This window comes from Triticum aestivum, chromosome 2B (assembly GCF_018294505.1).
Source record: "Triticum aestivum cultivar Chinese Spring chromosome 2B, IWGSC CS RefSeq v2.1, whole genome shotgun sequence".
NCBI classification, from domain to species: domain Eukaryota; kingdom Viridiplantae; phylum Streptophyta; class Magnoliopsida; order Poales; family Poaceae; genus Triticum; species Triticum aestivum.
This window is the reverse complement of record NC_057798.1, coordinates 58,988,628-59,013,011: the sequence shown is the minus strand read 5'-3', so window position 1 is coordinate 59,013,011 and position 24,384 is coordinate 58,988,628. Positions and strand designations below refer to the sequence as shown.

General features: G+C 46.9%; 2 protein-coding genes across 4 annotated transcripts; both read left to right on the top strand.

The window, feature by feature from the left end:
- The first annotated feature begins 2,805 nt into the window (after positions 1 to 2,805).
- LOC123043463 (uncharacterized) lies at positions 2,806 to 8,642 on the top strand. 3 transcript variants are annotated; one of them, XM_044465922.1, is made up of 10 exons: positions 2,806 to 3,132; positions 3,408 to 3,636; positions 4,024 to 4,149; positions 4,224 to 4,298; positions 4,841 to 4,966; positions 5,064 to 5,162; positions 5,258 to 5,404; positions 5,719 to 5,827; positions 7,663 to 7,875; positions 7,912 to 8,642. In XM_044465922.1, the coding sequence occupies exons 1-10, from the start codon at positions 2,936 to 2,938 to the stop codon at positions 8,367 to 8,369; spliced, it is 1,779 nt and encodes a 592-aa protein (XP_044321857.1). In that variant the 5' UTR covers positions 2,806 to 2,935; the 3' UTR covers positions 8,370 to 8,642. The 3 variants fall into 3 exon arrangements, with proteins under 3 accessions (XP_044321857.1, XP_044321856.1, XP_044321855.1); XM_044465921.1 differs by having other exon boundaries at positions 2,807 to 3,132; positions 7,663 to 7,911; positions 7,948 to 8,642; XM_044465920.1 differs by having other exon boundaries at positions 2,809 to 3,132; positions 7,663 to 8,642.
- Positions 8,643 to 9,323: 681 nt separating this feature from the next.
- Positions 9,324 to 10,947, top strand: LOC123040407 (F-box/LRR-repeat protein At3g59200-like). Its single transcript, XM_044463259.1, has one exon. The coding sequence runs from the start codon at positions 9,363 to 9,365 to the stop codon at positions 10,446 to 10,448; it is 1,086 nt and encodes a 361-aa protein (XP_044319194.1). The 5' UTR covers positions 9,324 to 9,362; the 3' UTR covers positions 10,449 to 10,947.
- The last annotated feature ends 13,437 nt before the right edge of the window (positions 10,948 to 24,384 follow it).

Here is a 24,384-nt window from a genome sequence, read left to right as displayed (position 1 = left end):
GAACAAATCATAGGTTGGCCAACGCGACGGCGGCAGCAGCAGCCTCGGCTTCGTCTGTGGCCTTCTTCTTGGCGGCGGCGGCGGCCATGGTGTTAATGCAGGGGAAGTAGTGGGAGCAGAGGCGGACGGAGCTGGGGATGGATCGGAAGCAGGCGCGTCAAGACGCTCCCCAAAAACCTTATTGCCGATCCGCCGGGCAAGATCTCGAATGGCGGGGTTCCGGAGGCACCTGCTCTCCCGACCAACCGTGCACGCGGTCGTCGGGATGGGGGCGCCGGAGACAGCACAGAGCAACGGGTAGGAAGTCGTGGGCCTGGGCGGAGGCCCACGACCGAGTCGACGCACTCCCAGCAAGGGAGTCGGAGAAGGGTCACACTCCCCGCAAATCCCGGCAACGCAAGTCAGAAATCCCGGCAACGCAAGTCAGACCAAAGTCCAACGTTGTAGGCTGGGCGGGGCGGGGCGGGCGTGAGGAGGAGGAGGAGGAGCGCGTGTGTACCACTCCTCTTCCCCAGCTCCCAATGACAAGTTGTAGAGTATCCCTTATAAAGAGGTCTCAACTCTCCTCAACTAGCAAGGTGGGACTAAACTTCCCACCATCTGTCATCTCATACATGGGCCTCAAGATTAACTAAGGATTAGTGTCTTATATGGGCCTAAGCCCATCCATAATCCATCATGTACTCCAGAGGGTCTTAAAGAAAACACATTTCCCAGGGCATCCATCCCCCAGCTAGGCGTTGTACATATTCGATTTCGCTTGGGGTTCCATTTCGAGGGTTGTGTGAATTTCACTTTGATCCTACATTGGGTGCTCATCGGGGTACTCTTTTTAGAACAAGTGTCGCGTTTATATTCACATAATACCACAAAATACATTACACGTGGCTTTTCTTTGGAGCAACCGAGGGGAGAAAACACCAAGATGATTTACATGAACCTCTCCCAGGAAATTTTACAAAATAGTCCTTCTAGGTCCATACAAGCACCAACATGGTCAATTTTTTTTACTGTCACGGTTGCCTAAGCATCTATTGTAAAGAAGAGAATGCCATGTCAGCAAAGATGCTATGAGTCCGGAGAGACATGCGTCGCGCCGCGAATGACGACACGTTTGTCGGTGTGGGTCATCGGCTGGAGAGCATCTTTTCGATCACGGCTCTAGTGTCCTCCGGTGGTGCCGCTGCCGAGGGGTTTCAGAACTGGCACCAGTCATCTCCGACGCAAAAATTGTCTGGTCCACAAGAGGAGAGGAGCCTGCAGCTTCGTCGACATTGGAAGAAAGAACCGCTCCCCTGTCACTGCTTCGGAGAGGGGGAAACAATTCCCCTTATATACCCTTGAAAGCGGGGACCTCGGCGGATCCACCCTGCGTGGAGAGCCTCGGCATCCGGGGCGGCGGCCAGCGGCGTGGCCTATGCAGCGGGCGGCGCCGCAGGGTGCAGGTGGGCCGCCTTCCTGGTCGGCTGGCGGCGTGGAGGTGGCGGGCGTCGGCGGCTGCAGCAGCTTCCCGTAGGCCGGCTGTACCTTGGAGAATCGGCGTCCACAACCTCGATCTGCTCCCGATCCGCGCCGCCCTCTGTCCCTAGTGGCTCCGGTCGCCGTTTTCTGGATGGCGGGTGTGCAGATCTGGTGGTTGGGTGCGGATCCGGGGGAAACCCCTGGCCGACGTGGCGTCCACATTGAAGATGTCGCCTTTGGGCGTCGTTTTCCCTGCTGAAGGCTTCGGTGGGCTTCCTGCACCTCCCACCCCACCCAGCAGCTCAGGTGAAAGCCTCAGTTCCTCGATTCATGGCGACGACGACACCTTGGTGGCGTGATCCTTCCTGAAGGCGTCGTCAGGGAAGTGCTCAAGTGGTGGTGGAGTCGGTGGTGGTACGACGACAGATTGTATTGGTCTGATCTTCATCTTCGGCAACTTGCTCGGGTCCAGATGTGGAGGGATTAAGCAGCTGGTGCGAGGGGATCGGGGTCCCTCTCTCGTGCCATGGGCTATGGAGACTCCTATTCTTGACCAATGCGTGGTGCTGCATACTCTTGGCCTTCTCCGGGGTTTTTCAACGCTTTCATTTCGACAACTCTCGTCCGGTGCTCTGCCTTGCTGCTGCCGGCAACGGTGACTGGGTGTTCGGCTCCCCGTTTCGTGTGGGTTTGTTCCTGGTGCCTCTCCTTTGGCTGCTTGGGAATTATGATCTGGGTTCTAGGGTGAACCACTCCACAGGCCGCCGGTGCGGCACCCGTCGAGCCCGGGCGAAAGGGTAGAGGCCCTTTGCGGAGGCGGAGTCATGTCATGTGTTGCCCCTGTTTTCTCTATGGTGGCAGCCAGTGACACAAAACATGTATGGTGGTGCCTTCCTCCCATAGCCTTAGTAGGTTAGCTGGTTTCGGCATAGCGGCGTTTGATGACATTGTTCTATGCCTTCGAGTTGTTCTACCGAGCACAATGTATATTTATTTCCGCTCTTTGTTTTCTTGTTGTAAATGGCAGTTTTGTAATCCTAGCCCGTTGATGGCTTTGTTAATTCAAAGCCGGGCTATTCTTGAGCTTTCGTTAAAAAAAAGAAAACGCTGGCTTTGAGGGTACTCATCGGGTCGAGCGTGGGCATGGTGCTGGTTTTCCGTGGCCGGAGGCGGATGCCGGCCGCATGCGCCTCACGTGCCACCCTCGCGCGCAGAACTCGTCCATCTGTCACGTCACGTTTCCTGCCGCGGTAACGGCAAGGCTAGATGGCGGGCCCGACCAGTCACCACGGGGCCCACACGCCACGCCCACTCCCCTAGACACCTGCTCCCTGCCCCCAGCCTCCACTCGCGGAACACTCTGCTCTCCACAGCGCGGTGCCAGCCGCGGCCGGCCACCGACCGATCCCACCCACCTCACCGTTCCTCGCGCCGCGAGCCGGTGGCCGGCGACGGCTAGCGAGCCCTCCCTCCGATGACCACCCCCTCCGGCTCGGGCCCTCGCCGCTCCGCGCGGGCGCGTGCCCGCCGCCAGCCGCCGGACGACGAGGCGCCGCCCGCCCCGGCCCCAGCCCCCGTCGCCCCTCCGCCCGACGCCGGCGGCCCCTCCTCCTCCCCTCCTTCGCGGAGAAAGCGCGGGGCTTCTCCTTCCCGGCGGTCCGTTCGCGCCAGGTTCGCCCCTGCTTCCTCTGTCCTGTCATGCGTGAACCGTGAGTTTGTCATATGCTGAAATTCGTGACGTTGGTGCTGCCATGGTCTGGGCTTGCGATTCCTAGCTAATTGGAGTAGATTGCTATGTCTATTTTGACAAGATTGCTTTTATATGGTTTATTATGTCAACAAAATTATATTTGTTCTGTCAAGCTGTGCATCATGCTTTGTGGTGCTCATTTGTCAGCGACTGTCTAATTTAGCATCCGTGCCACTATTTGCTGCTTCTCCCACAGAGAGAAGGACGACTCGGAGCCACCGGTGGCGGTCTTGGATGACGATGAGGTGAAGCATCGAACAGAGGCAGAAGAGCCAAAGAAACAGGGGAAGGAGATTGTGGAGGCAGAGGGACCAGAGGAGGTTGAATTTGATGAAAATGCAGAGGCCTTGAAGGACGCACCATTCTGGCTCCCCGATGGTTGGATCATAAATGTTCGCCATGGTGATGGCGGCTCGACCTACCGGGTACTCCCCTACTCTGTTTGTATGCTGAACATTATTTGCGTGATTCCGAATCTATTATCATGCTTCTATGCCGAATCTATTATCGTGACCATGTTGATGTTGGGCTGAGATGCGGTACCTATCTTGTGTAAACTAGAGGGGACTCCCCTATCAAAATGCAGTTGAAAAATGTATTTAAAATAGTATATACTGGACTAAACAGAGTTATTAAGAAAACAAATTCCTTATGAGTTAGCCAAGTACATGCCAAGAGCAAAAACGAAGCAACTGAGTGCAGTAAGCAGCTCCTCGCAGACATACATGCGCCTAAAGAGAAAGAGAACAAGAAGCAGAAGACAATAGAGGTCACAAATAAATTTTTGTCGCTTTCTCGTTGTTTTATTGCAGTATTACACTTCGCCAGTGTCAGAGTACACATTCTCGACGGAGATGGAGGCACTAGAATATTTGTTCTCAGAGATGGACGAGCGCATATTGGAGTCGGAGGCATGTGCTGAGGACAACGAGCTTCATGTGAGTGAGGTTTTTTCAATGTCATGTGTTGATTACATTTGAGATGTACGTAATTCCCTGAATGTTGCATACAGAAAATGCATTCGTGGCTTCCGGACGGTTGGGTGGTTGAGGTCAGAGCTGGGACGATGCGTGACAAAATGTACAAGGTTGATTTCAACTTGCTTACACATTAACATTTGGCATATGCTAGTTTTTGGCTTGTCATTTTCTTGAAAAAAAATGGCAACTCAGATTTGTCCATATGTGGTGGGAGGTTAGTGCAGCACACACATAAGAGATCAAAAAAGTATGACAGACTTGTTCAGATGTATCTGAAAAGAACAATGTATTATTTCTAAGTTACTACTGCTCTGTGCTTGCTTCTAGAATGGCTCTATGTATTTTTTTTTCTTGTTTAATACTCCCTCCGTCCGGAAATACTTGTCATCAAAATGGATAAAAGGGGATGTATCTAGATGTATTTTAGTTCTAGATACATCTCTTTTTATCCATTTTGATGACAAGTATTTTCCGACAGAGGGAGTAGAATACATTGTCTGTATAGAGATAAAATATTTTAATTCCATTGGGTAGAGCTAGAGAGTGGGTGAACATAATAAATAAACAATGTTAATTTGGTAGTCATATTTTGTAGCAGTGCCTCAAGAGATTAGCCATCATTTTTACCATGTCCGGATGTCTTTTGTAGTTTTACGTTCATCTGCCTACTGGAATGCGATTCTTCTCAAAAGAAGATGTATTGCGCTATGTGAATGAAGGGAAGATTTCTGAATGCGATGTGAAGGGGCTGTGTGACACCATCTCTGAAGATAATGTATGACTATTGCTGGGACTGTTCTCCTATTTGAACAACACAATATCTAAAAAAAATTGTAACTATTTTCAGGACTAAGCTTTGGACCTATTTGCAGATACTTGCACAGGTGGAATTCAATCCAGACGGGCTACCGAAAGGATGGGTGAAAGAATTGGTATTTAGAAAGTGCAACGATGGAATTAGAAAAGACCCGGTACATTACAACAGAGCATCTTCCTATTCCTTTAAAATTCATTGATGGAATTAATTTCATTTTGTTATTTAATCATTGATTATTTGATTGTGCAGTACTATACTGACCCTGTCAGTCATCTTCTATTCCGAACACTGAAATCTGTAATAAGCTACCTTCAGACTGGAGAAATAAGTAGACATGCCTATCTTCCAAGAAGAAGTGTTACAGACATTTACTCTTTCGATGGGTGTGCAGATCTGGTAATTGTTACGAATATAGTTTTTATCTATTACTAGGCCTATGAGCCATTATATTTAGCATTATGCAGGAAACCCCCTAAAAACGGGGTTAAGTACGCAGCTAATGTATATCATCCATGATAGAAAGTTTTACTGCTTTGACTGACACTTCTATTTTTATATACCGATAATTAATAATATTGATTATACTGAGGCTTGTTTCTACTACAATGATCCTGTGTCATTGCTATTGGATGTACATGTACCTTCATGGTAATTTAGAAGTGTTCAGATCTTCTTTGAGTTATACTTGACAGATGTTTTTTCACTACCAGCCTCGAAAAATGCTGAAACGATTGAAAGTACCAGGGAAGAAAAAACAAAAATCCGTGCAATCATTGGTCTTTGAAAAGAAATTACCTGATGACCAGACTTCGAATCGCTGTAAGTTCCTGCAGTTACTGATTACATGGTGTTCTCAGAGTATAGTTCCTACTGTTATTGGTTAGGTGATATCTCGATAGCTATATATGGCGCAGTTATACTACTTTTTGTTGAACTACTTTTTGTTACTGGTTACATACTTTATTTTCTTATTGAGTAGTCCATCAAGTTACTGCATATGAAATGTTTGGTCTGATCTTTGTTGTACTAAATGTTAATTAACTTTTTATGGCACTAGCCTACTATATGCCCCTGCTTATTTCTGACATTATTATGTTGTTGATATGCTATGGGGCATGAAATCAGCAAGCAGTGAGGATTGTAGTATAACTGAACTTTATCTCTGGTAGTTCAGTCAAACGCTCAAACTCCTTATCTATTAATACTAATACGCAGAATACACCAAGAATATTGTGCTTGTAATTTTATATTTCATAATGTTATTAGAGTACTTGAGATATATTTATATACTACTCTTGCATGCCGTGCACAATGGAGATTTCAGGAGTCAAGGAACATGCCCAGGTAATATATTCATAGAGTACATGAGATGCATCAGGGAGTTGAATTTGTGCTTGGGAGGTGTCGAACAAGTATGGGGCCTGGCTATAGTGACTCTAATTGGGTCAGTTATGAAGATGATAGAAGATCAACGGCTATTATGTGTTTTTTGGGAGGAAATTTGGGTCATGGAGAAGCAGGAAACAGACAGTTGTGTCTAGATCAACAACGGAAGCTTAGTATAGAGCTTTATCTCAAGGGTTTAGTGAGATGCTATGGGTGAAGTACCTATCGAGCGAGTTGAAACTTCTGAGGAAGTGACCCTTGAGAGTGTTGTGTGGCAATCAGTTAGCTATAAAGCGTTGTCAATAACCCAGTTTAACGTGATAGGACAAACCATGTGAAAATTTATTGCTTCTTCACTAAAGAGAAACTTGATGATGGGATCATCAGCCTTACTCATGTCAGTTCTGGGCAGCAGGTTGCAGTTTGCTTGACAAAGCTACTAGGAGCAGAGGATTGTATCTTGGCATATGGCAAGAGGGGTTGAATTTTTATTTTATTTTAACAGAGCAAGATTGGTTGATAGATATCTACCACCCATCTTGAGGGGAAGTGTTGAACCGGTATTGGGCCTGACCCATCTCCACTTCAACCCATAGGGCCCAGTCCATGCCACTGACCTAGATCAGGAGATGCTGGTCGCTGTCTGAGTAGAGGCCCCGCCCAACACCCACACACGACACTGGTCCGCTTGAACTGAAAATCCTGGTGGATATTTGGTAGCTCCCAGCAAGGGTATTGACATTTTGTACTCTCTCCCATTTGGCGCTCTACTTGCTACTATAAATGCTGGAAACATTTGAATGAAATTGAAAAAGATCTGCACGCTTTGACAAAATCTGCACATCATGTTCATGTCCCAGGAATGAAAGTTAAACTCTGCATATCAAGTTCTGTTGTTTAATATTAGAATCTTGTGAGTGATGTTTTGGTTTAAATTGTTGTAGAGAAGACATTGGAAGTACACAGGCTACAATGTTTACAATCTTTTGATATAGTATCTGGACAATGTTCTACAGCAGTTCCTCTCCTTCATGTTCTGTTTGGCCTCAGTCTGTATAATAGTTACCTAATTTATGAACATTTGTTGTACAGTTACTGAATCATAAATTTGGAGAACCAAAGTATATATGTCAAACCTGACAGCGGTCGATACAAGCAAAGTTTCGAACCAATATGCACTTCATACATTACTTTGATTATAGCTCAATATGACGTGTTGTGTGTTTCCTCTTTATTGTGCCTAATGATTTTACCTCACCATGTTGCAGCTCATGGCGGCACCTCTGCTAGCATGAATCCTCGGTCTGACCCAAAAGAAAAGAGGGTCAATACTGTACAAGCTAAAGGCAAAGAACCAATTAGTTCAGAGACTACCAAGCAAGGCAAAGAATCAATTAGTTCAAAGACTACCAAGCAAGGCAAAGAACCAATTAGTTCAGAGACTACCAAACAAGGCAAAGAACCAATTACTACCAAGCAAGGCAAAGAACCAATTAGTTCAGGGACTACCAAGCAAGGCAAAGAACCAATTAGTTCAGGGACTACCAAGCAAGGCAAAGAACCAATTAGTTCAGAGACTACCAAGCGTCCAAGGGGCAGGCCACGGAAAATACCAAAGCAGACGAACGAAACAACTTCAGATCACGCAAAGAGTTCAGACAAGGAAACTACACATATCGAAATTGCTTCAGACAAGGAGCAGAAAAAGGAATCTGATACTGAAACTGGAGAGAAAATGTCAAAGGAAGACGCCCCTGAGGATAATGAGATGGAGAAGCATGCTATGGCAACCCAAAAAGTGGACAACGAGAGCGACCTTGCAAGGACCCTTTCGTCGCTGAGGAGGGGAAGCATGGATTCGGAAATGCGTGAGCGAGAAAATGGCGATCTGGCTGAAGCTAGTGCAAGGTCAGCATCCTCCGCGGTCAAGAAATTTTACAAGAGAAGAAATAGCAACCAGAGCTTCAAAAAATAATGTAAAGCAGATGCCGATCGATCACCTGTGACTTGATCAATCAGAGGTAGTAGTACTGAGTTGTAGATGAAACCAGATAATAAAAAGGTGCAAGAGATGCACGCCAGTTTGTGTGTTCCTGAATAATGAACATTGGTTTATGTGACTTAACATTTGTGTTAAAGTTATGTGGTGTGTACCTAGCAAAAGGTAGAAGATCATTGTATTGATGCAAACACATGATGCCTGGTGTAAACAATGAATATCATCAACGTCAAGGAGACTTGGCTGAAATTAAGCTGTTTCCGATGGAGCGCTCAGAAACTGTATATCTGTCATTATTTAAGTGTATATATATTTGCTGGTCGAGAAAACAACACAGCAAATCCAAATTTGAAATCAAATTCATTTTTTATTGATACACAACAAAACATTTTGATAATTTACTCGCATAAAACAGAACAAACTTGTAATAAGAATTAGGGTTTTCGACACCTGTTGCCCCCTTGACGCGTCCTTGCTTTATGTAGTTTTAGTGTCTTGGTTGGGGCGACGATGTGGCGTCGGTGCCCTAGAGTCTTCGATAGAGACCGTGTGGAGGTGTGCCTCCAACATGTATTGGATCTGGTCGACGTTGGTTCTCGGTGGATTTGTTTGGCCCCGGTCCACGCTTGTCTCTAGTAGATCTGTATAAATTCGGTCAGTTCTCGTTTTTGTTGGTGTATTTGCAGGTATGGCCTTTCTGATCAACGTTTTTCATTGTCAGCAAGTCCTCTTGGGCCTTATTACGACAATTTTCTGACTGTCTAAGTACAACAAGAGGAGAGAGAGCTATAATTTGATAGGTAAAAAAATGGAGAGGAGAGAGAGCTATAATTTCATTACGGAGTGTTCGGCCACATACCAAACTAATCGGAACCGACCTAGGATCAACAAGGAACCCGACGAGATTTATCTCTCGGCCCGATCGTGAGTTTGTTATCGCCACCGGCCACAGGCACCGGGACGTACGTGATGGCTTCGCCGAACCGCGGCGGAGGCGGCCGAGATCGGCTCAGCGAGCTGCCGGACGGCGTCATCGGCCACGTCCTCTCGTTCCTCCCCACCAAGGAGGCCGCCCGCGCCGCCGTGCTCGCCAGGAGCTGGCGCCACAAGTTCGCCTACGTCCACACCATCTCCTTCGTGGAGTACGTTGCCCCCTTCCGCGGGGACGACTACACCTTCTACCTGAATGCCGGGGATCGCCGGAGCAAGAACGGGGCGTTCCTCGACGACGTCAATGCGGCTCTCCTCTGCCGCCGGCGCTGCACAGGCGACCGCAACGCCGCGCCGCGCGCCTTCCGCGTTCACTTCGGTGGTTACTACGACTGGGACGGGCCCGTTGTGAGCCAGTGGCTCTCCCACCTTCTGCGCCGGAGCGGGCCGGAGCTCCACCTTGACCTTCGCCTACAACTCACCGTCATGGGGGAGCACTACGCTGGGGAGCCGGACCACCACGGTGGCGCCGTCAGTGAGGCAGACGACCGCTGCCCCGTGCCCTACAACCACTACGTAGCGGATATGTTCACGCTACCAGTAAGCCTCTTCTCTAGCGTGGCCATACGGACGCTCTGCCTCGGCGGCTGCGATCTGGATCCGCCGGAGATCATACGCCTGCCGCTCCTCGAGACGTTGCTCCTGAGCAGCATCAGCGAATTGGACTGCGGCGGCATCCAGCGGCTCATCTCCTGCTGCCCTCACCTCGTCGACCTTACGCTGGAGTGGTGCGACACTTTGACGATAACCGTCCTTGACAAGCACCTCCGTAGGCTCGCCATACGGTGCTGCCACACCCTGGTCAGTGTGACCGTCGATGCTTCGGAGCTGAGGGAGTTCGAGTACAGGGGTGCCGTGCCTGCGGAATCGCTCGTGACCCTCCACGGTGCGCGCAAGATATCTTCATGCCACATCGGCTTCTGCGGCAAGAAGGTTCGCAATGGAGATTTTTCCCGGTTCAGAATGTTCCTCGAGCAGTTCACCGCCACAAGGCATTTACATCTAGTGTCAACTCATCTCGGTTCAGACATTGAGAGTGAATCCCTCACGGGATTCCCCTCATAACTGAGCCTATGGAAGCTTGAACTGACAGGATATCTTCATCAAGGCAGCATCGAGGCGGTGACTAGGATACTCGAGCAGGCTCCATGCATTGAAATTTTGACGCTGTTCATGAAACCAAGTAAGGACGTCTGGGTGCACCCTCACGAGCTCAACGATGAACTCATGGTTCCGGATGTTTCGATCCCGTGCTTGGAGAAGCGGGTGAGGGAGATCAACCTGGTGCACTACCAGGGCCACGAGGCACAGAGGTGCATGGCCAAGCTGCTGCTCTGCAATGCGCGGGTTCTTGAACGAGTGTGTGTTGTCTTTCCGAGGGGGCCGCGAGAGTTGCAGATTAGACTGAAGAATGAAATCGGAGAATGGGTGATGAAGGTGAACAAGTCGGCAGAGATGATTTTCTTGTAAGGTAGTGTCCCATGACTCTGATAATTTTGTGTAGGATTTTATTTCTTGCAAAGTTGTTCTCCAGTATTTTGTCTCTTAAGATGAATTGCTAAATTAATTCCACGCGATGCAATCCATTTCTCTTGTGATATTTTCTCCTTTAATCGGTTGCTGCAGTGTTGATTTGGTTTGATGGTACTCGATGGCTTGAATCCTATGAAACAACCCATATGTAAACATACGGTATGCTTATTGGACGGTACATGATATAGTCTGCTGTAGCTTATCACAGAATAATACAGTGCCCAGAAAGTAAAACCGTCCTTTTTATTTCTTAATCTCTTAAATAATCTCTTTGTAGCGTCAAAATTGGCCTATCAAAAAAGAACTTCCACCTGTCTTATCCAAAATTATTGGTTTAATGTATACAATCGTATAGAGCCTACATGTTTTAATTTAGGACTCGAGTGTAATCGTATAGAGCCAGGTGTTACACTAGATTACACCCGAGTTGCAGATTATCTAGTAACACCTGGCTTATAGGCTCTAAGTCAAAACTTGCTAAGTCGTGAGCTTTAAACCGAGTGTAATACTTGGCTTACTGTTCGCCGTGGTTAAAATGGTCTTTGCCTTGTGGTTAAACTGGAAACATTTCAGCTCCAAACTCGGTTCCATGATTACAGAAAATGGTTTTGAGATGTACCTGGTGCGTGTTCAAGAAAAGACAAACTGCATCGCTTCAGAGGTTTGTTAAATATATGACCTACCCGGTACGCTTCCAAGAACAATTCTGCAAAACACAATGGAAATATACGGGATATATTATTCATGGAGGGCTGCACATATTTTGATTTCTTCAAGCAAGGTCCATCCTTAGTCCAGCATTACAACACCTAGTTGATTCTAGCTGTTCCTATAACTGCCATGACTAATAATCATAACTTGTTTAATCTCGAAACATATTTTATCCTCTACAAACCTTTCTCACTACAGGTACAACACAACTCTATGTTCAGTGAAGGCTTCCGTTCCTTTCCTATGAACTTTCATTTCCGAGATCACAGTCACATGAATATCAACATATGGCTTACTAAGTTGAAACTGTTGTCATCAGAGCTACCAAAATCCATCCACGGCATCTTCCTTCTCCACCTCGCAGCTAACATCCGCGTATCATCCGCTCAAGCACGCCAACAGCCCTAGACATGGCGCCCTGTCCAGGGGATGGCTACCAACTCTGACCCTGCAAGTGCATCACACATGAGGAGTACAAACTACAGTCTTTTACTTGATGATGCAATGCGGGACAAACTTCAGATTCTGAACTCTAATCCTGCTATTCAAATATGCATGGTTTCAGTTTAGCATATGAAGTTATGAACCCATTTTTTCATTTTTTTCAGAACAACACTTCTCCATCAAAGGTTTGTTTTCCATGGTTTAGTCCTACTAAATCACTCCTGAACGTCTACAATGATGCCGACACTCAGTTTTTACAGACTTTTAAGCGAATATCCATTCACTGTCAGTTTTCATTCAGTGCAATGCGGAATCCGCCAAAATTATAATTTAACAGTAAATTACCATGTAGCTGAGTCACAATCTCAGGAGAAGTTCATATGTGTTCTCTGCATCCAGATATGGTCTGAGTCATCGTCCTGAAGAAATCTCAGACCTGCTGATAGTCATGAAGAAATCCCATGTAGCTGCAGAAGCGACTGCTTGAACCACCCAACCCCGTCGCCGCCCCCGGAGCCGCTCGCCGCCATGGACGGCCACTATGTCGGTCCGTGCGCGTCCGACGCATCCGGCCCCGCCACCAGGGACGACTGCCTCCTTCGCGCCTCCCCTCTGGCCTGAGCAGCGTGCCCCCCCCCCCCCCCCCCCCCCCCCGCGCCCTTCATGTATGTGCTCGCCCCCCTGGCCGGAAGACCATAGCGTCGCCAGTGGCCAAGCGCCGCCTCTATGTCCATGTAGCCGGCCGCTTCACACGCGACCGCGCCGCCGTGTGCGTCCTCTGACGAGCTTCCCCTTCTCCCGCTGGCTCTTTTCCCAGCCACCACGCCTCCAGCTCCGACGCTTATGTAGCCCCTTTCTCACCCCACTAGCCGTCACGGGCACCTTGGTGCCCTTGCTGCTTGCATCCTCGGCGTGATGGTCAGCTACTAAATCTCCCTCGCTTTCTGCTATTGGGAGGCGCCGAATTGGTGAACGGTGGCGTGTTGGCTCAGATCTCACGGCTCGGCGCAACACCTCCTCCCGCACGCGGCCGCCTTGGATCTCGACGAGGGGAGGAGACGGAGGATTGGTTTGGTTGTTTTTGTTTAATAGAGAGGTTGTTTTGTAAAAAATGAAGCATTTTCTTAGATCCACATAAAAAACACAGAGACTTTCTTGCAAAAATGCCGCGACAGTGAGCGGGAAGAAGCGATAGCTGCTTTATTATTAGGTAAAGATAAAGAATTGGTTTGATGCCAAAAGTTGGCATGTCAATATTTTGGCAAATGCCAAATGTTGACTAGTGATTAGTTGGCTATCAATATTTCCTATCAATCTCACAAAAAGTTGTCAAATTTTGGCAACTTTTGATTTTGACAAATTTTGGCTATGCCAATTGTTGGCATCAAACCAATTATGCTCTATATTCCAGCCTCACATGGCGGACTCCTTTCATGGTGGATTTCAACGAATTTTTGTGTCCCATTCTAGCAGGAGCGAAAATTCAAGCGTTTTGGTTTGCTCAAGTTGAAGACTAAAGAAAAAGTACATTGCTAACCACTGAACGTTATGTTTTTAAGCAACATTACCGAAAGATCTCTCTACCCCATGTTGAACCACTTCGTGACCGATTGTCCTCTCTTTTTTTTCCATTCTCGCCATCCGGTTTTCTTTTCCCTTTCGTGTGTTGTCGGTTTTCCATCAAGGGTAAAGTATAAAGAAGAAATAGATTATTTACTTGGGGTTCAAACCCACGAGCTGAAGCAAGGCATATGGCTAACCAGGCGCAGGAACCACCTCAACTACACTTGTTTGTTGTACAAATCACATAACATCACACTATTTGAACCTTCTTCATTTCAGTGTTTTCCTTTCTTGCGAAAATCTTTATTTTGGTGTTGAACCTTCTTTCAGGGTTGGAGAATGGCTTCTGGTTCGCGGATGGTGGTTTGCTGATGTGATGGTGATGGTGGTGGGTATGGAGATGAGATGGGAAATGGCGGTGGCTAGGGTTGGAGAATGGCTTCGGGTTCGCGGATGGTGGTTTTCGATGATGCTCCTTCGGGATTCTGGTGCTGGCTCCTTTATAAAAGTTGTTGGGGGTGGACGCCATGGAACCTCCCGCGCCTGAAAGTCGGGAAGGCGAATGGTATGGGCAACCCACTTGAATTCCATAAGAAGTCATTTTCTCGTCCCGCGCGCCCGGTGGCGTTTGCTCTGAATCGGCATTAACCCGGCACGGACAAAGCGCACACGATACGAGCGGCGGGCCAGAGTACCGCGCCGTTTGGCCTGCATGCAGCAGTAACCAGGCACGTCGGTGCTGGAGCGGCAAGAATCTCCGTGCCGTTTGGAGCAAAACAAAAAAGAGGGGGTTTTGTGTGGGTCAGGGGTGTCAGAGGCAAACATGGCGGAGGTCCGAACGCCAGGAAACCTCCCCTAGCATTGCTTCCAGTTTGTGAGATTTCAGACGTCCGAACCTTGCAGCGACGTTTGGTGCATGGTGTTGGATGGTCTAAAGTGTCTGCAGAACGCGTGGTCTGGATATTCGCGGGCAATTTGGTGCATGGTGTTGAAGTTGCACTTACAATAGTATATCAGAGGTAGATGTACAAATGAGTTTCACGGCTAGGATAATGTGATGACCTTCATAACCAGCGACTGTTTGTTGGTAGGAATGAAATTGCTTTGCATGGCAATTATTGTTGAACGCGAATGACAAGTTTAGTTGATAAGCATGATTTGTCTTGCTTGCGTACTAAATTTGTCATCTTTGCAGCAACCAAAATCTTTATAGAACTTCGTTTTGCCATGCTTTCCTAGAAAGCGTCAGTTGAATAATATTCTGCTAATTTAATTAGGCCAGTTCTTCGGTGTCCACATTCCATTGGAGATGAAGGAATTAATTGGTCTTCTCCAGCGGCTCACCGGCTTCCTAGGGAAGCTTATACTTTTTGCCCCTCAAATTTTGGCGGAGTTTTTTTTCGTCTCTGAACTACGAAGTCGGACAGCTTGCACCCCTAACTACTGAAACCAGACAATGTTCACCCTGGTCTTGATTTTGACAGGTTTTTCTGCTAACACACCACGGTTTTGACAGGCGCTGACTCAAATTCACGCACTTTTTTCAAGCTTGTGTACTTTTTTTAAATCCATAAACTTTTTAAAATTCACGTAGTTTTTTTTCAAATTCACATAAATTTTTAAATCCACGTACTTTTTTTAGAATTTGCATACTTTTTTCAGGTCCATGTACCTTTTTGAAGTTCAGGTACCTTTTTGAAATCCATGTATTTTTTTCAAGTTCATGATTTTTTGCAAATTCATAAACTATCCCAAATAAAGTACATGAATTTGAAAAAATCATGCGAATTTCAAAACATTATAGGATTTGATAAAAGTACGCGAATTTCAAAAATGTTCACGACTATGAATTTTTTTGCACAAATTAGAGTCAACATGGTCAAATGGAGTTAGTCGGCACGAGAACCAGTCAAACCCGTGTTTTCTTGGGGACGAAGCTTGTCGGTTTCAGTAGTTGGAGTTGCAAGTTATTCGGTTACGGAGTTAAGGGCCGAATCTAGACTCCGCCAATAGACGAGGGACGAAAAATATAATTTTCTCTTCTTCCTGGTTACTTCTCTAAACTTTGATTAATCCCTATATAGCGAAATCACTAGTTGAGGAGTACTCGTTGCAAAGATCACTCCAACTCCCCAGGTTGCGACAAGTGGCGCACATGCAGCGCGCCACTTGTCGCAACCTGGGAGTTTTCCTTTTTTTTGTAGATCTGTTTATTCAAAACGTTTTATCTCTCAAACCGTGCGTCCAAATCTCAAACCATTTTTCACCGTTGGATTCCTCGCGTCGAGATCTTCAAAACTAGATCCCAACTTGATAGGTTTTGGTGAACTTTTTTTTGTGAAAAAAAACCGGCTGAAACAACCGAACCATGAGCACGGGTTTTTTTCCTTTTCCGAAAGAGGCACGCCCGTGCCTCTCATAAAATCACAACCGTGCCTTTCACAGAAGCAAAACCGTGACTCTCGCGAATGAAAAAAATAAATAAAAAGCATGTTTTTTTCATTTCCGAGGAGGCACCGCCGTGACTTTCACGAAAGCACACCCGTGCCTCTCGCGGAAGCAAAACCTTGACTCTCGCGAAATAAAAAAACAGAAAACTCGTTTTTTTCCTTTTTCGAGAGGCACGGCCGTGACTCTCGTGAAAGCACAACCATGCCTCTCGCGGAAGCAAAACCGTGACTCTCGCGAAAGGGGAAAAAAGAAAACGCGTTTTTTCGCGCAAAAAATGTTTTTTTTTCGAAAAAAAGTTGGTCGAAAAGCTAAAGAAGACCGGTAAAAAACCAAAACGTCGAAAAAAACAGGAAAAAACCGTTTAAATAGTCGAAAACGCGTGCGAAAAAAAAAACAAAATCCGGAGGAAGGCCCACAGCGCGACATGTAGCGAATGGCTGAGAGCACGCCAAATGACGCTAATCGTTGCGAGGCTCCCGAAGGAGCGCTCGCTAACTAGTGGCTCCCCCTATCTGGCTGACTGAAATTGTCCGGTCAGACATGCTTTCGCGAGTTGAATAAAGGGCCGAACGGCGTTGAGCTTAAAAAAAAGAAAGTTAGACCGGTTCTTTTCCTGCAGTTCAAATCCTGATCTTAGTCGGGCACCTTGTGTACGTTCACCATATTAATCTGGAATGTTCAGAAAATAAAATCTCGGTTGTTATATAAGAGAGAAAAAGAAGGTAACGACCGGGCTTTGTGATTCGTGGCAAATTAGGAATCTTTGTTTGTATCGGAGTAGCAATCGAAACGATCGACTCCGGGTGTTGATCAACGAACAAGGAACCCTAGTACATATATTCGCCAGATGAGAATCACCGGCACCGCACCGTGAGCCGTGATGGCGGCCGCACCGACCAACTCGTGGTGTGGCGAGGACCGCCTGAGCGACCTCCCCGAGGACGTCCTCGGCATCATCCTCTCCTACCTCCCCGCCAAAGAGGTCGCCCGCGCCGCCGTGCTCGCCAGGAGCTGGCGCCACTCCTTCGCCACCGTTGAGGCCATGTCCTTCGTCCAGGACAAGGCCCACGACAAGGACGACCGCAGCTTCACCGCGCAATCCCAGGAGAAGCGCAGCAAGAACGGGGACTTCATCGATGAGGTCAACGCCGCGCTCCTCTGCCGCCGCCGCTGCGGCGCCCGCACGGCGCCGCGCGCCTTCCGCGTCAACTTCGGCTGCTACACGCACTGGGACTCTGCCGTGTTGAACCGGTGGCTCTACCACGTGCTTAAACGCAGCAGCAAGGAGCTCCACCTCGACCTGCGCCTCCAGCACACCGACCTCGCCGAGCACCACGTCAAGGAACCATACAATGGCGAAGGCGACCGCGATTGCGACGACCCCCGCGCCAACGACCCGGCCGACGACAGGTGCCCCGCGAGCTACTCCTATCAGTCCTATCGCGCAGATGAGTACGCGCTTACACGAAGCCTCTTCTCGTGCGTCGTCATACGGACGCTCTGTCTCGGCGCCTGCACGTTGGAGCCGCCCGAGCGCATTGAGCTGCCTTTCCTCGAGACACTGTTCCTAAGCACCATCAGGAGCACCGGCGGCAACATCCAACGTCTCATCTCCGGTTGCCCGCGCCTCATCGACCTCACCCTCGAGCGGTGCGGCTACACAAACAAAAGTCACAAGGACCCTCTCCCCGACAAAAATTTCACCATCACTGTCCTGGATAAGCATCTCCGCAGATTCTCCCTAAGGTGCTGCCACAACCTGGTCCGAGCGAGCATTGATGTGTCCGAGCTGAGGACGTTCGAGTACAGGGGCGACGTGCCGTCGGAGTCGCTCCTCACACTCCACGGCGCGCACAAGATCTCTTCGTGCACCATCGGTTTCTGCGGCAGGAAAGTTTACAAGGGTGAGTTGCCCCTGCTCAGAAGCTTCCTCGAGCAGTTTACCGGCACAAGACATCTGCATCTCGTGTCTACTCATCTCGGTTCAGGCATCGGGAGTGAGTTTTTCTCGGGATTCCCCTACTTTCCGAGCCTCGTGCGGCTTGAGCTGACAGGATACCTTGGAGGACGCAGCATCAAGGCGGTGACTAGGATACTTGAAGTTGCTCCAAGCATTGAGATTTTGTCTCTATTCATGAAGCCAGGTTATGAGGACAGATATCACACCGGATACTTCTGGAGGCAACAGCAAGAGCTCATCAGTGAACCGGCTCTAGATGTTTCGATCCCGTGCTTGCGAAATCGGCTGAGGAGTATCAACCTCGTGCACTACCAGGGCGACAACCGACACAAATATCTAGCCAACCTGCTGCTTTGTAATGGGATGGTTCTGGAACAAGTGTGTGTTGCCTTTCCAAGGGGTGAACACAAGTTGCAGACTAGACTCAAGAAGGAAATCGAAGGATGGTTGGTGAATAAATCAGCAAAAGTGATATTCTTGTAATAAATTTATATAAGTAGTGTCAAACCCAAGCGCATTTTCTCTTAGAAGGCCAGAATTTTGCTTTGTGTATCCTCGGTTCGATTTGTGTCCGGTGTAAAAACATAATCACATGGAAGCTATTGGTGTGGAAAGAGGATAGACCTCATGAAAGCCATCGAGTAGTATATCTAAATTTCAAAATGAAATTAGCAATTTGGTAGATATTGCCATCAGAACTTCGCAAAGCAACCTATAATGGTTCTATGTCATGGCGTTTTTTTTTATTTCTTAACCTCTTAAGTAATCTCTTTGTAGCATCTAAATTGCCCTGTCAAAAAAGAACTTCCACCAATCTGATCCAAAATTATTGGTTTAATGTATATAATCGTATTAGACTATTAGTAAGAGCCTAAATGTATTAATTTAGGACTACTTTGAAAATACAACAGAGTTCCTACTTGACGAAAAAGGGTTTCCCCGCTTTAGATTATAAAGCATCGGCCAAAGAGAGCCAGCACCCAACATACGACGTTCATTACAACAGGAAAGAAAAGAAAAGAAAACGGCAAAGATACAAGACACCAAAGGAGCCGCTAACAAAGTCTGAATGTACCAAGAGGCGGAACATCGAGACCCTTAGCTAACACGGCCCTGCAATCGATACGACCAAGACAAGGTAGCAACCCGTTGTTAGAGGAAAATCACGCTCCATCAACTCCCATAGGGCCACCGTCGTTGTTCCGTCATCTGTGTCTGCCTTCGAAGAAGGCCCCCTGCCCTCTCGTCCTGGATCGGAGGACGCCGCACAGCCGACAGGCAGAGCCGCTCACCCCCGAGCTCGTATGATCTAGACCAACAGGTAACAGGGAGAGGACGACAGCACGACAACCTCCTCTTGCACAGCAGCACCTTGTACATCACCACACCTCCGGCAAGGACCGACATCAACCGCAAGCAGCCGAGCAGGAGCATCTCTGTAGAGTCCAGTAGCCCCCCACCAACTTCTAAGCCCCCAACCAACACTCCACAGTCCCAAGGTGGTGCCTTCAAGAAGAAAAACGTCGCCAGAGCGCGGTCACCACACAATCCGTAGATTTTGGGTTTTCACCCGGGACTTGGAGGTGGAGGGCAGGGCAGGATCTCGGTGTCGCCTATAGGAAGGGGAACGACGCCCGGGGCGCCGGCGACATCGTGGTGGAAGCCGCCAGCCAAGGGATTCCCCCAATCCAAAGCTCTCTTCCCCCCATCCCCAGCCAGCCGCTGGAGGAAGAACCAGCAACGACAGTCGAGGCAGGAAGGAAATTGAGGAAGAAGGCCACCAGCAGAGATCCGCTCCACGGACCGACGAGGAGGCCCAGAGAGCACGCGCCCCGCTCGCCGCCGACCTGCCGCCCGCGCGGCCAAGGCGGCGCCCCTCCGCGCCGCGCCCACCATCCGCCGCTGGATAGGGGGCGCCACCCCAACCGTGGCCGCCGCCACGCCTCCATGCGTACCAGGAGCAGAGCACCACCACCACGGAGCCCTTCACACCGCCTCCAAGCGCCGGCCCCGCCGCCATCGCCCGCCGCAGCGCCGTTCCAACCTCCGCAAGCACAGTGCCACCGCCCGACCTCACCAGCCCGCGCTGGCCGCCACCGGGCAGGGGAAGAACGGCCCAGCCGCCGTCGACGCCGACAGGGCTCCGCCCGTCAGCGCGAGCCGGCGGCGGCGAGGGATGGGAGGGAGGGGAGATGGGAGTTCTTGCGGCGGCTAGGGTTGCCCCTCTGGGTCGCTCACGGGAGCGATACGGGAGGGGGGAGAGGGGATTTTCAAAGTCCTCCTCCTACTTGACCATGGTGAGTTAACTTAAGAAAAAGTGGCCACAAATTTTTCAAGAAATGTTTCCCTTTGGGCAAATCAAGAGTTTCTTGTTAAAAACTTCATGGGCTCCAAGAAAAAGTATACACTCACTTGACCATGGCGACTTAACTTTTGAGAGAGGATTTTCCAGCTTGCATTTTATATGATGACACAACATCCACCTTCTGTTGTTGCCACAAGGTTTGTGTTGTATTTTTTTCATTTATTAGAGAGGGTATATAACTAGGAATCATTCTTCCTGCCGTGGCGCACCACCCTGTGTTACGCCCAGGAGCCGCATGTGAGAATCAACGTCCCCGCAACCTATGGGTAGTTTTTGTTAGACATGATCAAAACTTCTTCTCCCTTCCCTATGCTGAAGGAGTCTGGCCTCAAGGCTAGGCCCAGGAGAAGGATGACTACAAATGGATCCAGAATACTACCATAAAGCTCCATGGCCATCGCAAAGGCACGAACAAACGACACTAGTCCTATCAAATATGGGTTAGTACTAGGGAGTGGTCGTTGAGTGTGGGTGACTATCGATTGTGGCGGCGAACCTTCTTGGGGAAGTCATCGTTGAGTGTGGGTGACTATCGATTGTGGAGGCGAATCTTCTGCGCTTCTCTTTTGGCGGCACTCTAGTGCCGCTTCGCGCCTTTGTTGTGTTTTGCCGTATTTTTATTCTTTCATCAGCTTTGAGGATTTTCCTAACACCATGTATCCTTTTTGAGCAGATTAGCTTTATAATATAAAGTGGGGCGTGAGCCTGTTTCGAGAGAAAAAACCACCGGACACCGAGGATCCAAATAGGTCGAGCAATCTCTGGAAGGGGCCGTCTCACCATAGAAACTACCCTCTCGCTCCAGGCCATCGATCCAAGGTCAATCATCGCGTCATCATTACCAACCATCTTCTTCATAATGAGGCACTACTACAGGATTGGTCTCTTGTAACACGTTGATGTGCTACTACAGCTTAGATATTGTGTTACTGAAGCGCGTAGTAACACGTTTTTGTATGTGTTCCTGTAGGCTATGTTACTAGGTGGTGTCTATTGTAGCACATAAACATTGTTCCTATATGTATTTACAGGTGTTACAGTTGTATTGCTGCAACACAAGCCATATGTGTTACCGAAGGCCTTGGTAACACCTTTTTAGAACTATAGGCACACACTTTGTAACATGTTTTTCCTGGCGTAGCAACATCGTTGGTAACACGTTTTAACAAAACTGCAACACAATTAGTAATCATTGGCAGTAATTACAATAGGGCTTTGTAACGCGTTTTGATATTCCAGCAACACGATTTCTTTACTATAGCAACACAGTAGTAACATAATTTTGTACATATTGTAACATCTCTAGTGGTGATTGGTAGCAAACACAGTAACACCTTTTCCTAACTATAGTAACACGGCATAATTAGTCCAATGTGGTACTGCAAAAATTTTGTATGAAATATTGTATATATACACGTTTTTATACTTCCTCATAGTGAAAATCGATAAGCAATATGACACGGATACACGGTGTATACTATATAAAAGGACCATGGACATAAAGCTAGCATATGCACAAGAAAAATGATATAAAATATCAATAAGGTCCTTGCCATTCCATAGCATTTATAACAATGAGCATATAGAAGATCCATATTGTAGCAAAAATAAAATACATTTCTCAACCCATTAATGTAAACTATAGTACGCGAAAGATTTCCTATAACTGAAACCATGTGACACCCCTATTCATGTTCACTAGAATGTGCCCCTCGGATCTTTCTTGCATGAATATGCCATATTTGCATCTTGATTCCTCATGAGCAGAAGCATCCGAATCAACTCAACCATTGAACCTCTCAATCTGGGGAAAAAACAGTCACAACTACATTAAGTATATTGCAAATATAATTTAACAAAACTCAAGAAGTTAAATATTGACATACACAAGCTGAAGGCCAAGCAATTGTTAATCCAGAGGTGAAAGCATCACCAATTGTCATACAATTTTCCCTTTCCCTTACCAAGCGCTCACATTCCTCAATAGGTTGATCAACTTGCACTTCTATGAACTGCCGACCTAGCTCAACGCCACCAACCATTTTTTTGAACTACAACCCAAAATGCTAGCATGTGCCACATGCCTTTTGTTTGGATATATTGAAGACTTCAGAATCACTTTTGTGCCAACCTAAAAAAGGTTCAAATTATAATTGGCATTAATAAAAATCAATTTTGTGAACACGAATCTAGTATAAACACACTATTTTTGTTACCTCCATGGAAGGACTACGTTTCTGCTTAGAGGACACATGGACTACAGACTTGTCTTGAGTGCTTTGTTTGTGTACTCTAGTCAAATTTCCATCCATATTCTCCCTGCTCTTTCTCATCTAGAGAGAAACATAAGAGGAAAAAATGATTTATCATTGTGATCTTGCAATGTAAAATTCACAGTGCATTTTATTCATCAAATATTACATGTGTCGACATCATTTTATAACATCAGGAGAGTCCATTCCATGCAAATCAAACTTAAAATGCAGAAACTCATTCATTCATCATTCCTACGAAAAATTGTTTCCTATCAATGCTTAGCAAGCAGATTTCTCAAGAGATAACCATTACCTCTCTATCAAAAACAACATGGGCTGGTGATGATGGTACTTGATATGAGAATTTATTGCAACCCTCATTTTCAAGATGATGCTTCTGTACAACAATATAAATAAATTAATAAGTATAGTGTATCATTTATACCATGAGTAACGATAAGATTCTAACTTGTTTGCCCGACAGAATGTCATTATCTTCGTGTGTGCCATGTTGATGTGGGTTAGTTTTATTCTGCATTTTACATGAAGAGGCATTCGTTTATAGAAAGTTATAAAGTGTACTAATAAATAAACAAATTTACCATTGTTGTATCTCTGGGATTGACCACTATGTGTTCTGCATCAGGTCCATTGGCATGAACTCTCTGCAAAATGAAATATTTATAAATAGAGATGAAAATAAACCAAAACATGTCGAATATATTGACAGTACCTTTCTTTTATTATTATGTAGTACTTCTGGATGAGATTCACCATTACCTACGGTTTGGAAATTTTCCTACAATAGAAATTAAACATGTTTCAGTAAAATACTTGTATGAATGCAACAAAAAAGATATTTAGCGTTGCCATTTCGTTCGTCCCACACACTTCATCTTTGTTTCTTAATGCATCAATGATTTGGTCTTGCTGTTCTATGCGTTGCTTTAGCTTTGCTATTTCCTCCCTAGCATCAGCCTCTTCATCATGTGATGAACCATTTGTTGTGGTCATATTGATGTTCTTGAGATAACGAGGTTTTCGACCATAAACTTGGTTAGGAACAGGAAGCAAGCCCATTCCATGTACTTGTCCAGGCTTTTCATTCCCCAAAACTTTGTGCAAGGCATCACCTTTCCATGCAACTCTTCCCTGGTCACTTTGTGCCAACTCTGGTTGTTCATCAATTACCTTTTCCAACTCAACCGGAAAGAGAAGAATAAAGCATATTGTACTTGTTGTATTCCGTGTTGACTTGATTGTGTAAAAATTGAATGTATAACGTACCACAAACTTTTTTTTATCTTTGGCCTTTTTTGGTTTTCTGTGAGTTGCTAAGTAAACCTTCGCTCTATGTGGTTGTTTCTTCTCAGGGTCATCTTGACGCTGCAAAACCAGAAGTGCGCTGATATGTAAAGAAAAGGCTATGAAAAGTTAGAAAAAATATATACTCACAAGGTCCTCAGCCCAACGAGCAAAACTCTTTGTCCCTGCTGTATGAGTTGTCTTCACCTTTGTACGACTTATTTTGTTCTTCTCACTTACTGCCTATTATAATTAAAATATAATGTCAATGCACTACTTCACAGCAGCACATATAGTCCAACTAAATGACAGAGAGCTTACCCTTCCTTCCTTAGACTTCCAAAATTTGACAAGTTCACGCCATTGGTCACTATCCACATATTCTGGACAAAGCTTATACAAAGATTTTCTTTT

Bases quoted from the DNA above. Each gene is read 5' to 3' on its own strand.
- LOC123043463 (XM_044465920.1), top strand. From the start codon at position 2,936: ATGACCACCCCCTCCGGCTCGGGCCCTCGCCGCTCCGCGCGGGCGCGT. The intron at 3,133-3,407 runs GTTCGCCCCTGC...CTTCTCCCACAG, and splicing joins CGGCGGTCCGTTCGCGCCAG to AGAGAAGGACGACTCGGAGC. The intron at 5,163-5,257 runs GTACATTACAAC...TTGATTGTGCAG, and splicing joins ATGGAATTAGAAAAGACCCG to TACTATACTGACCCTGTCAG.
- LOC123040407 (XM_044463259.1), top strand. From the start codon at position 9,363: ATGGCTTCGCCGAACCGCGGCGGAGGCGGCCGAGATCGGCTCAGCGAG.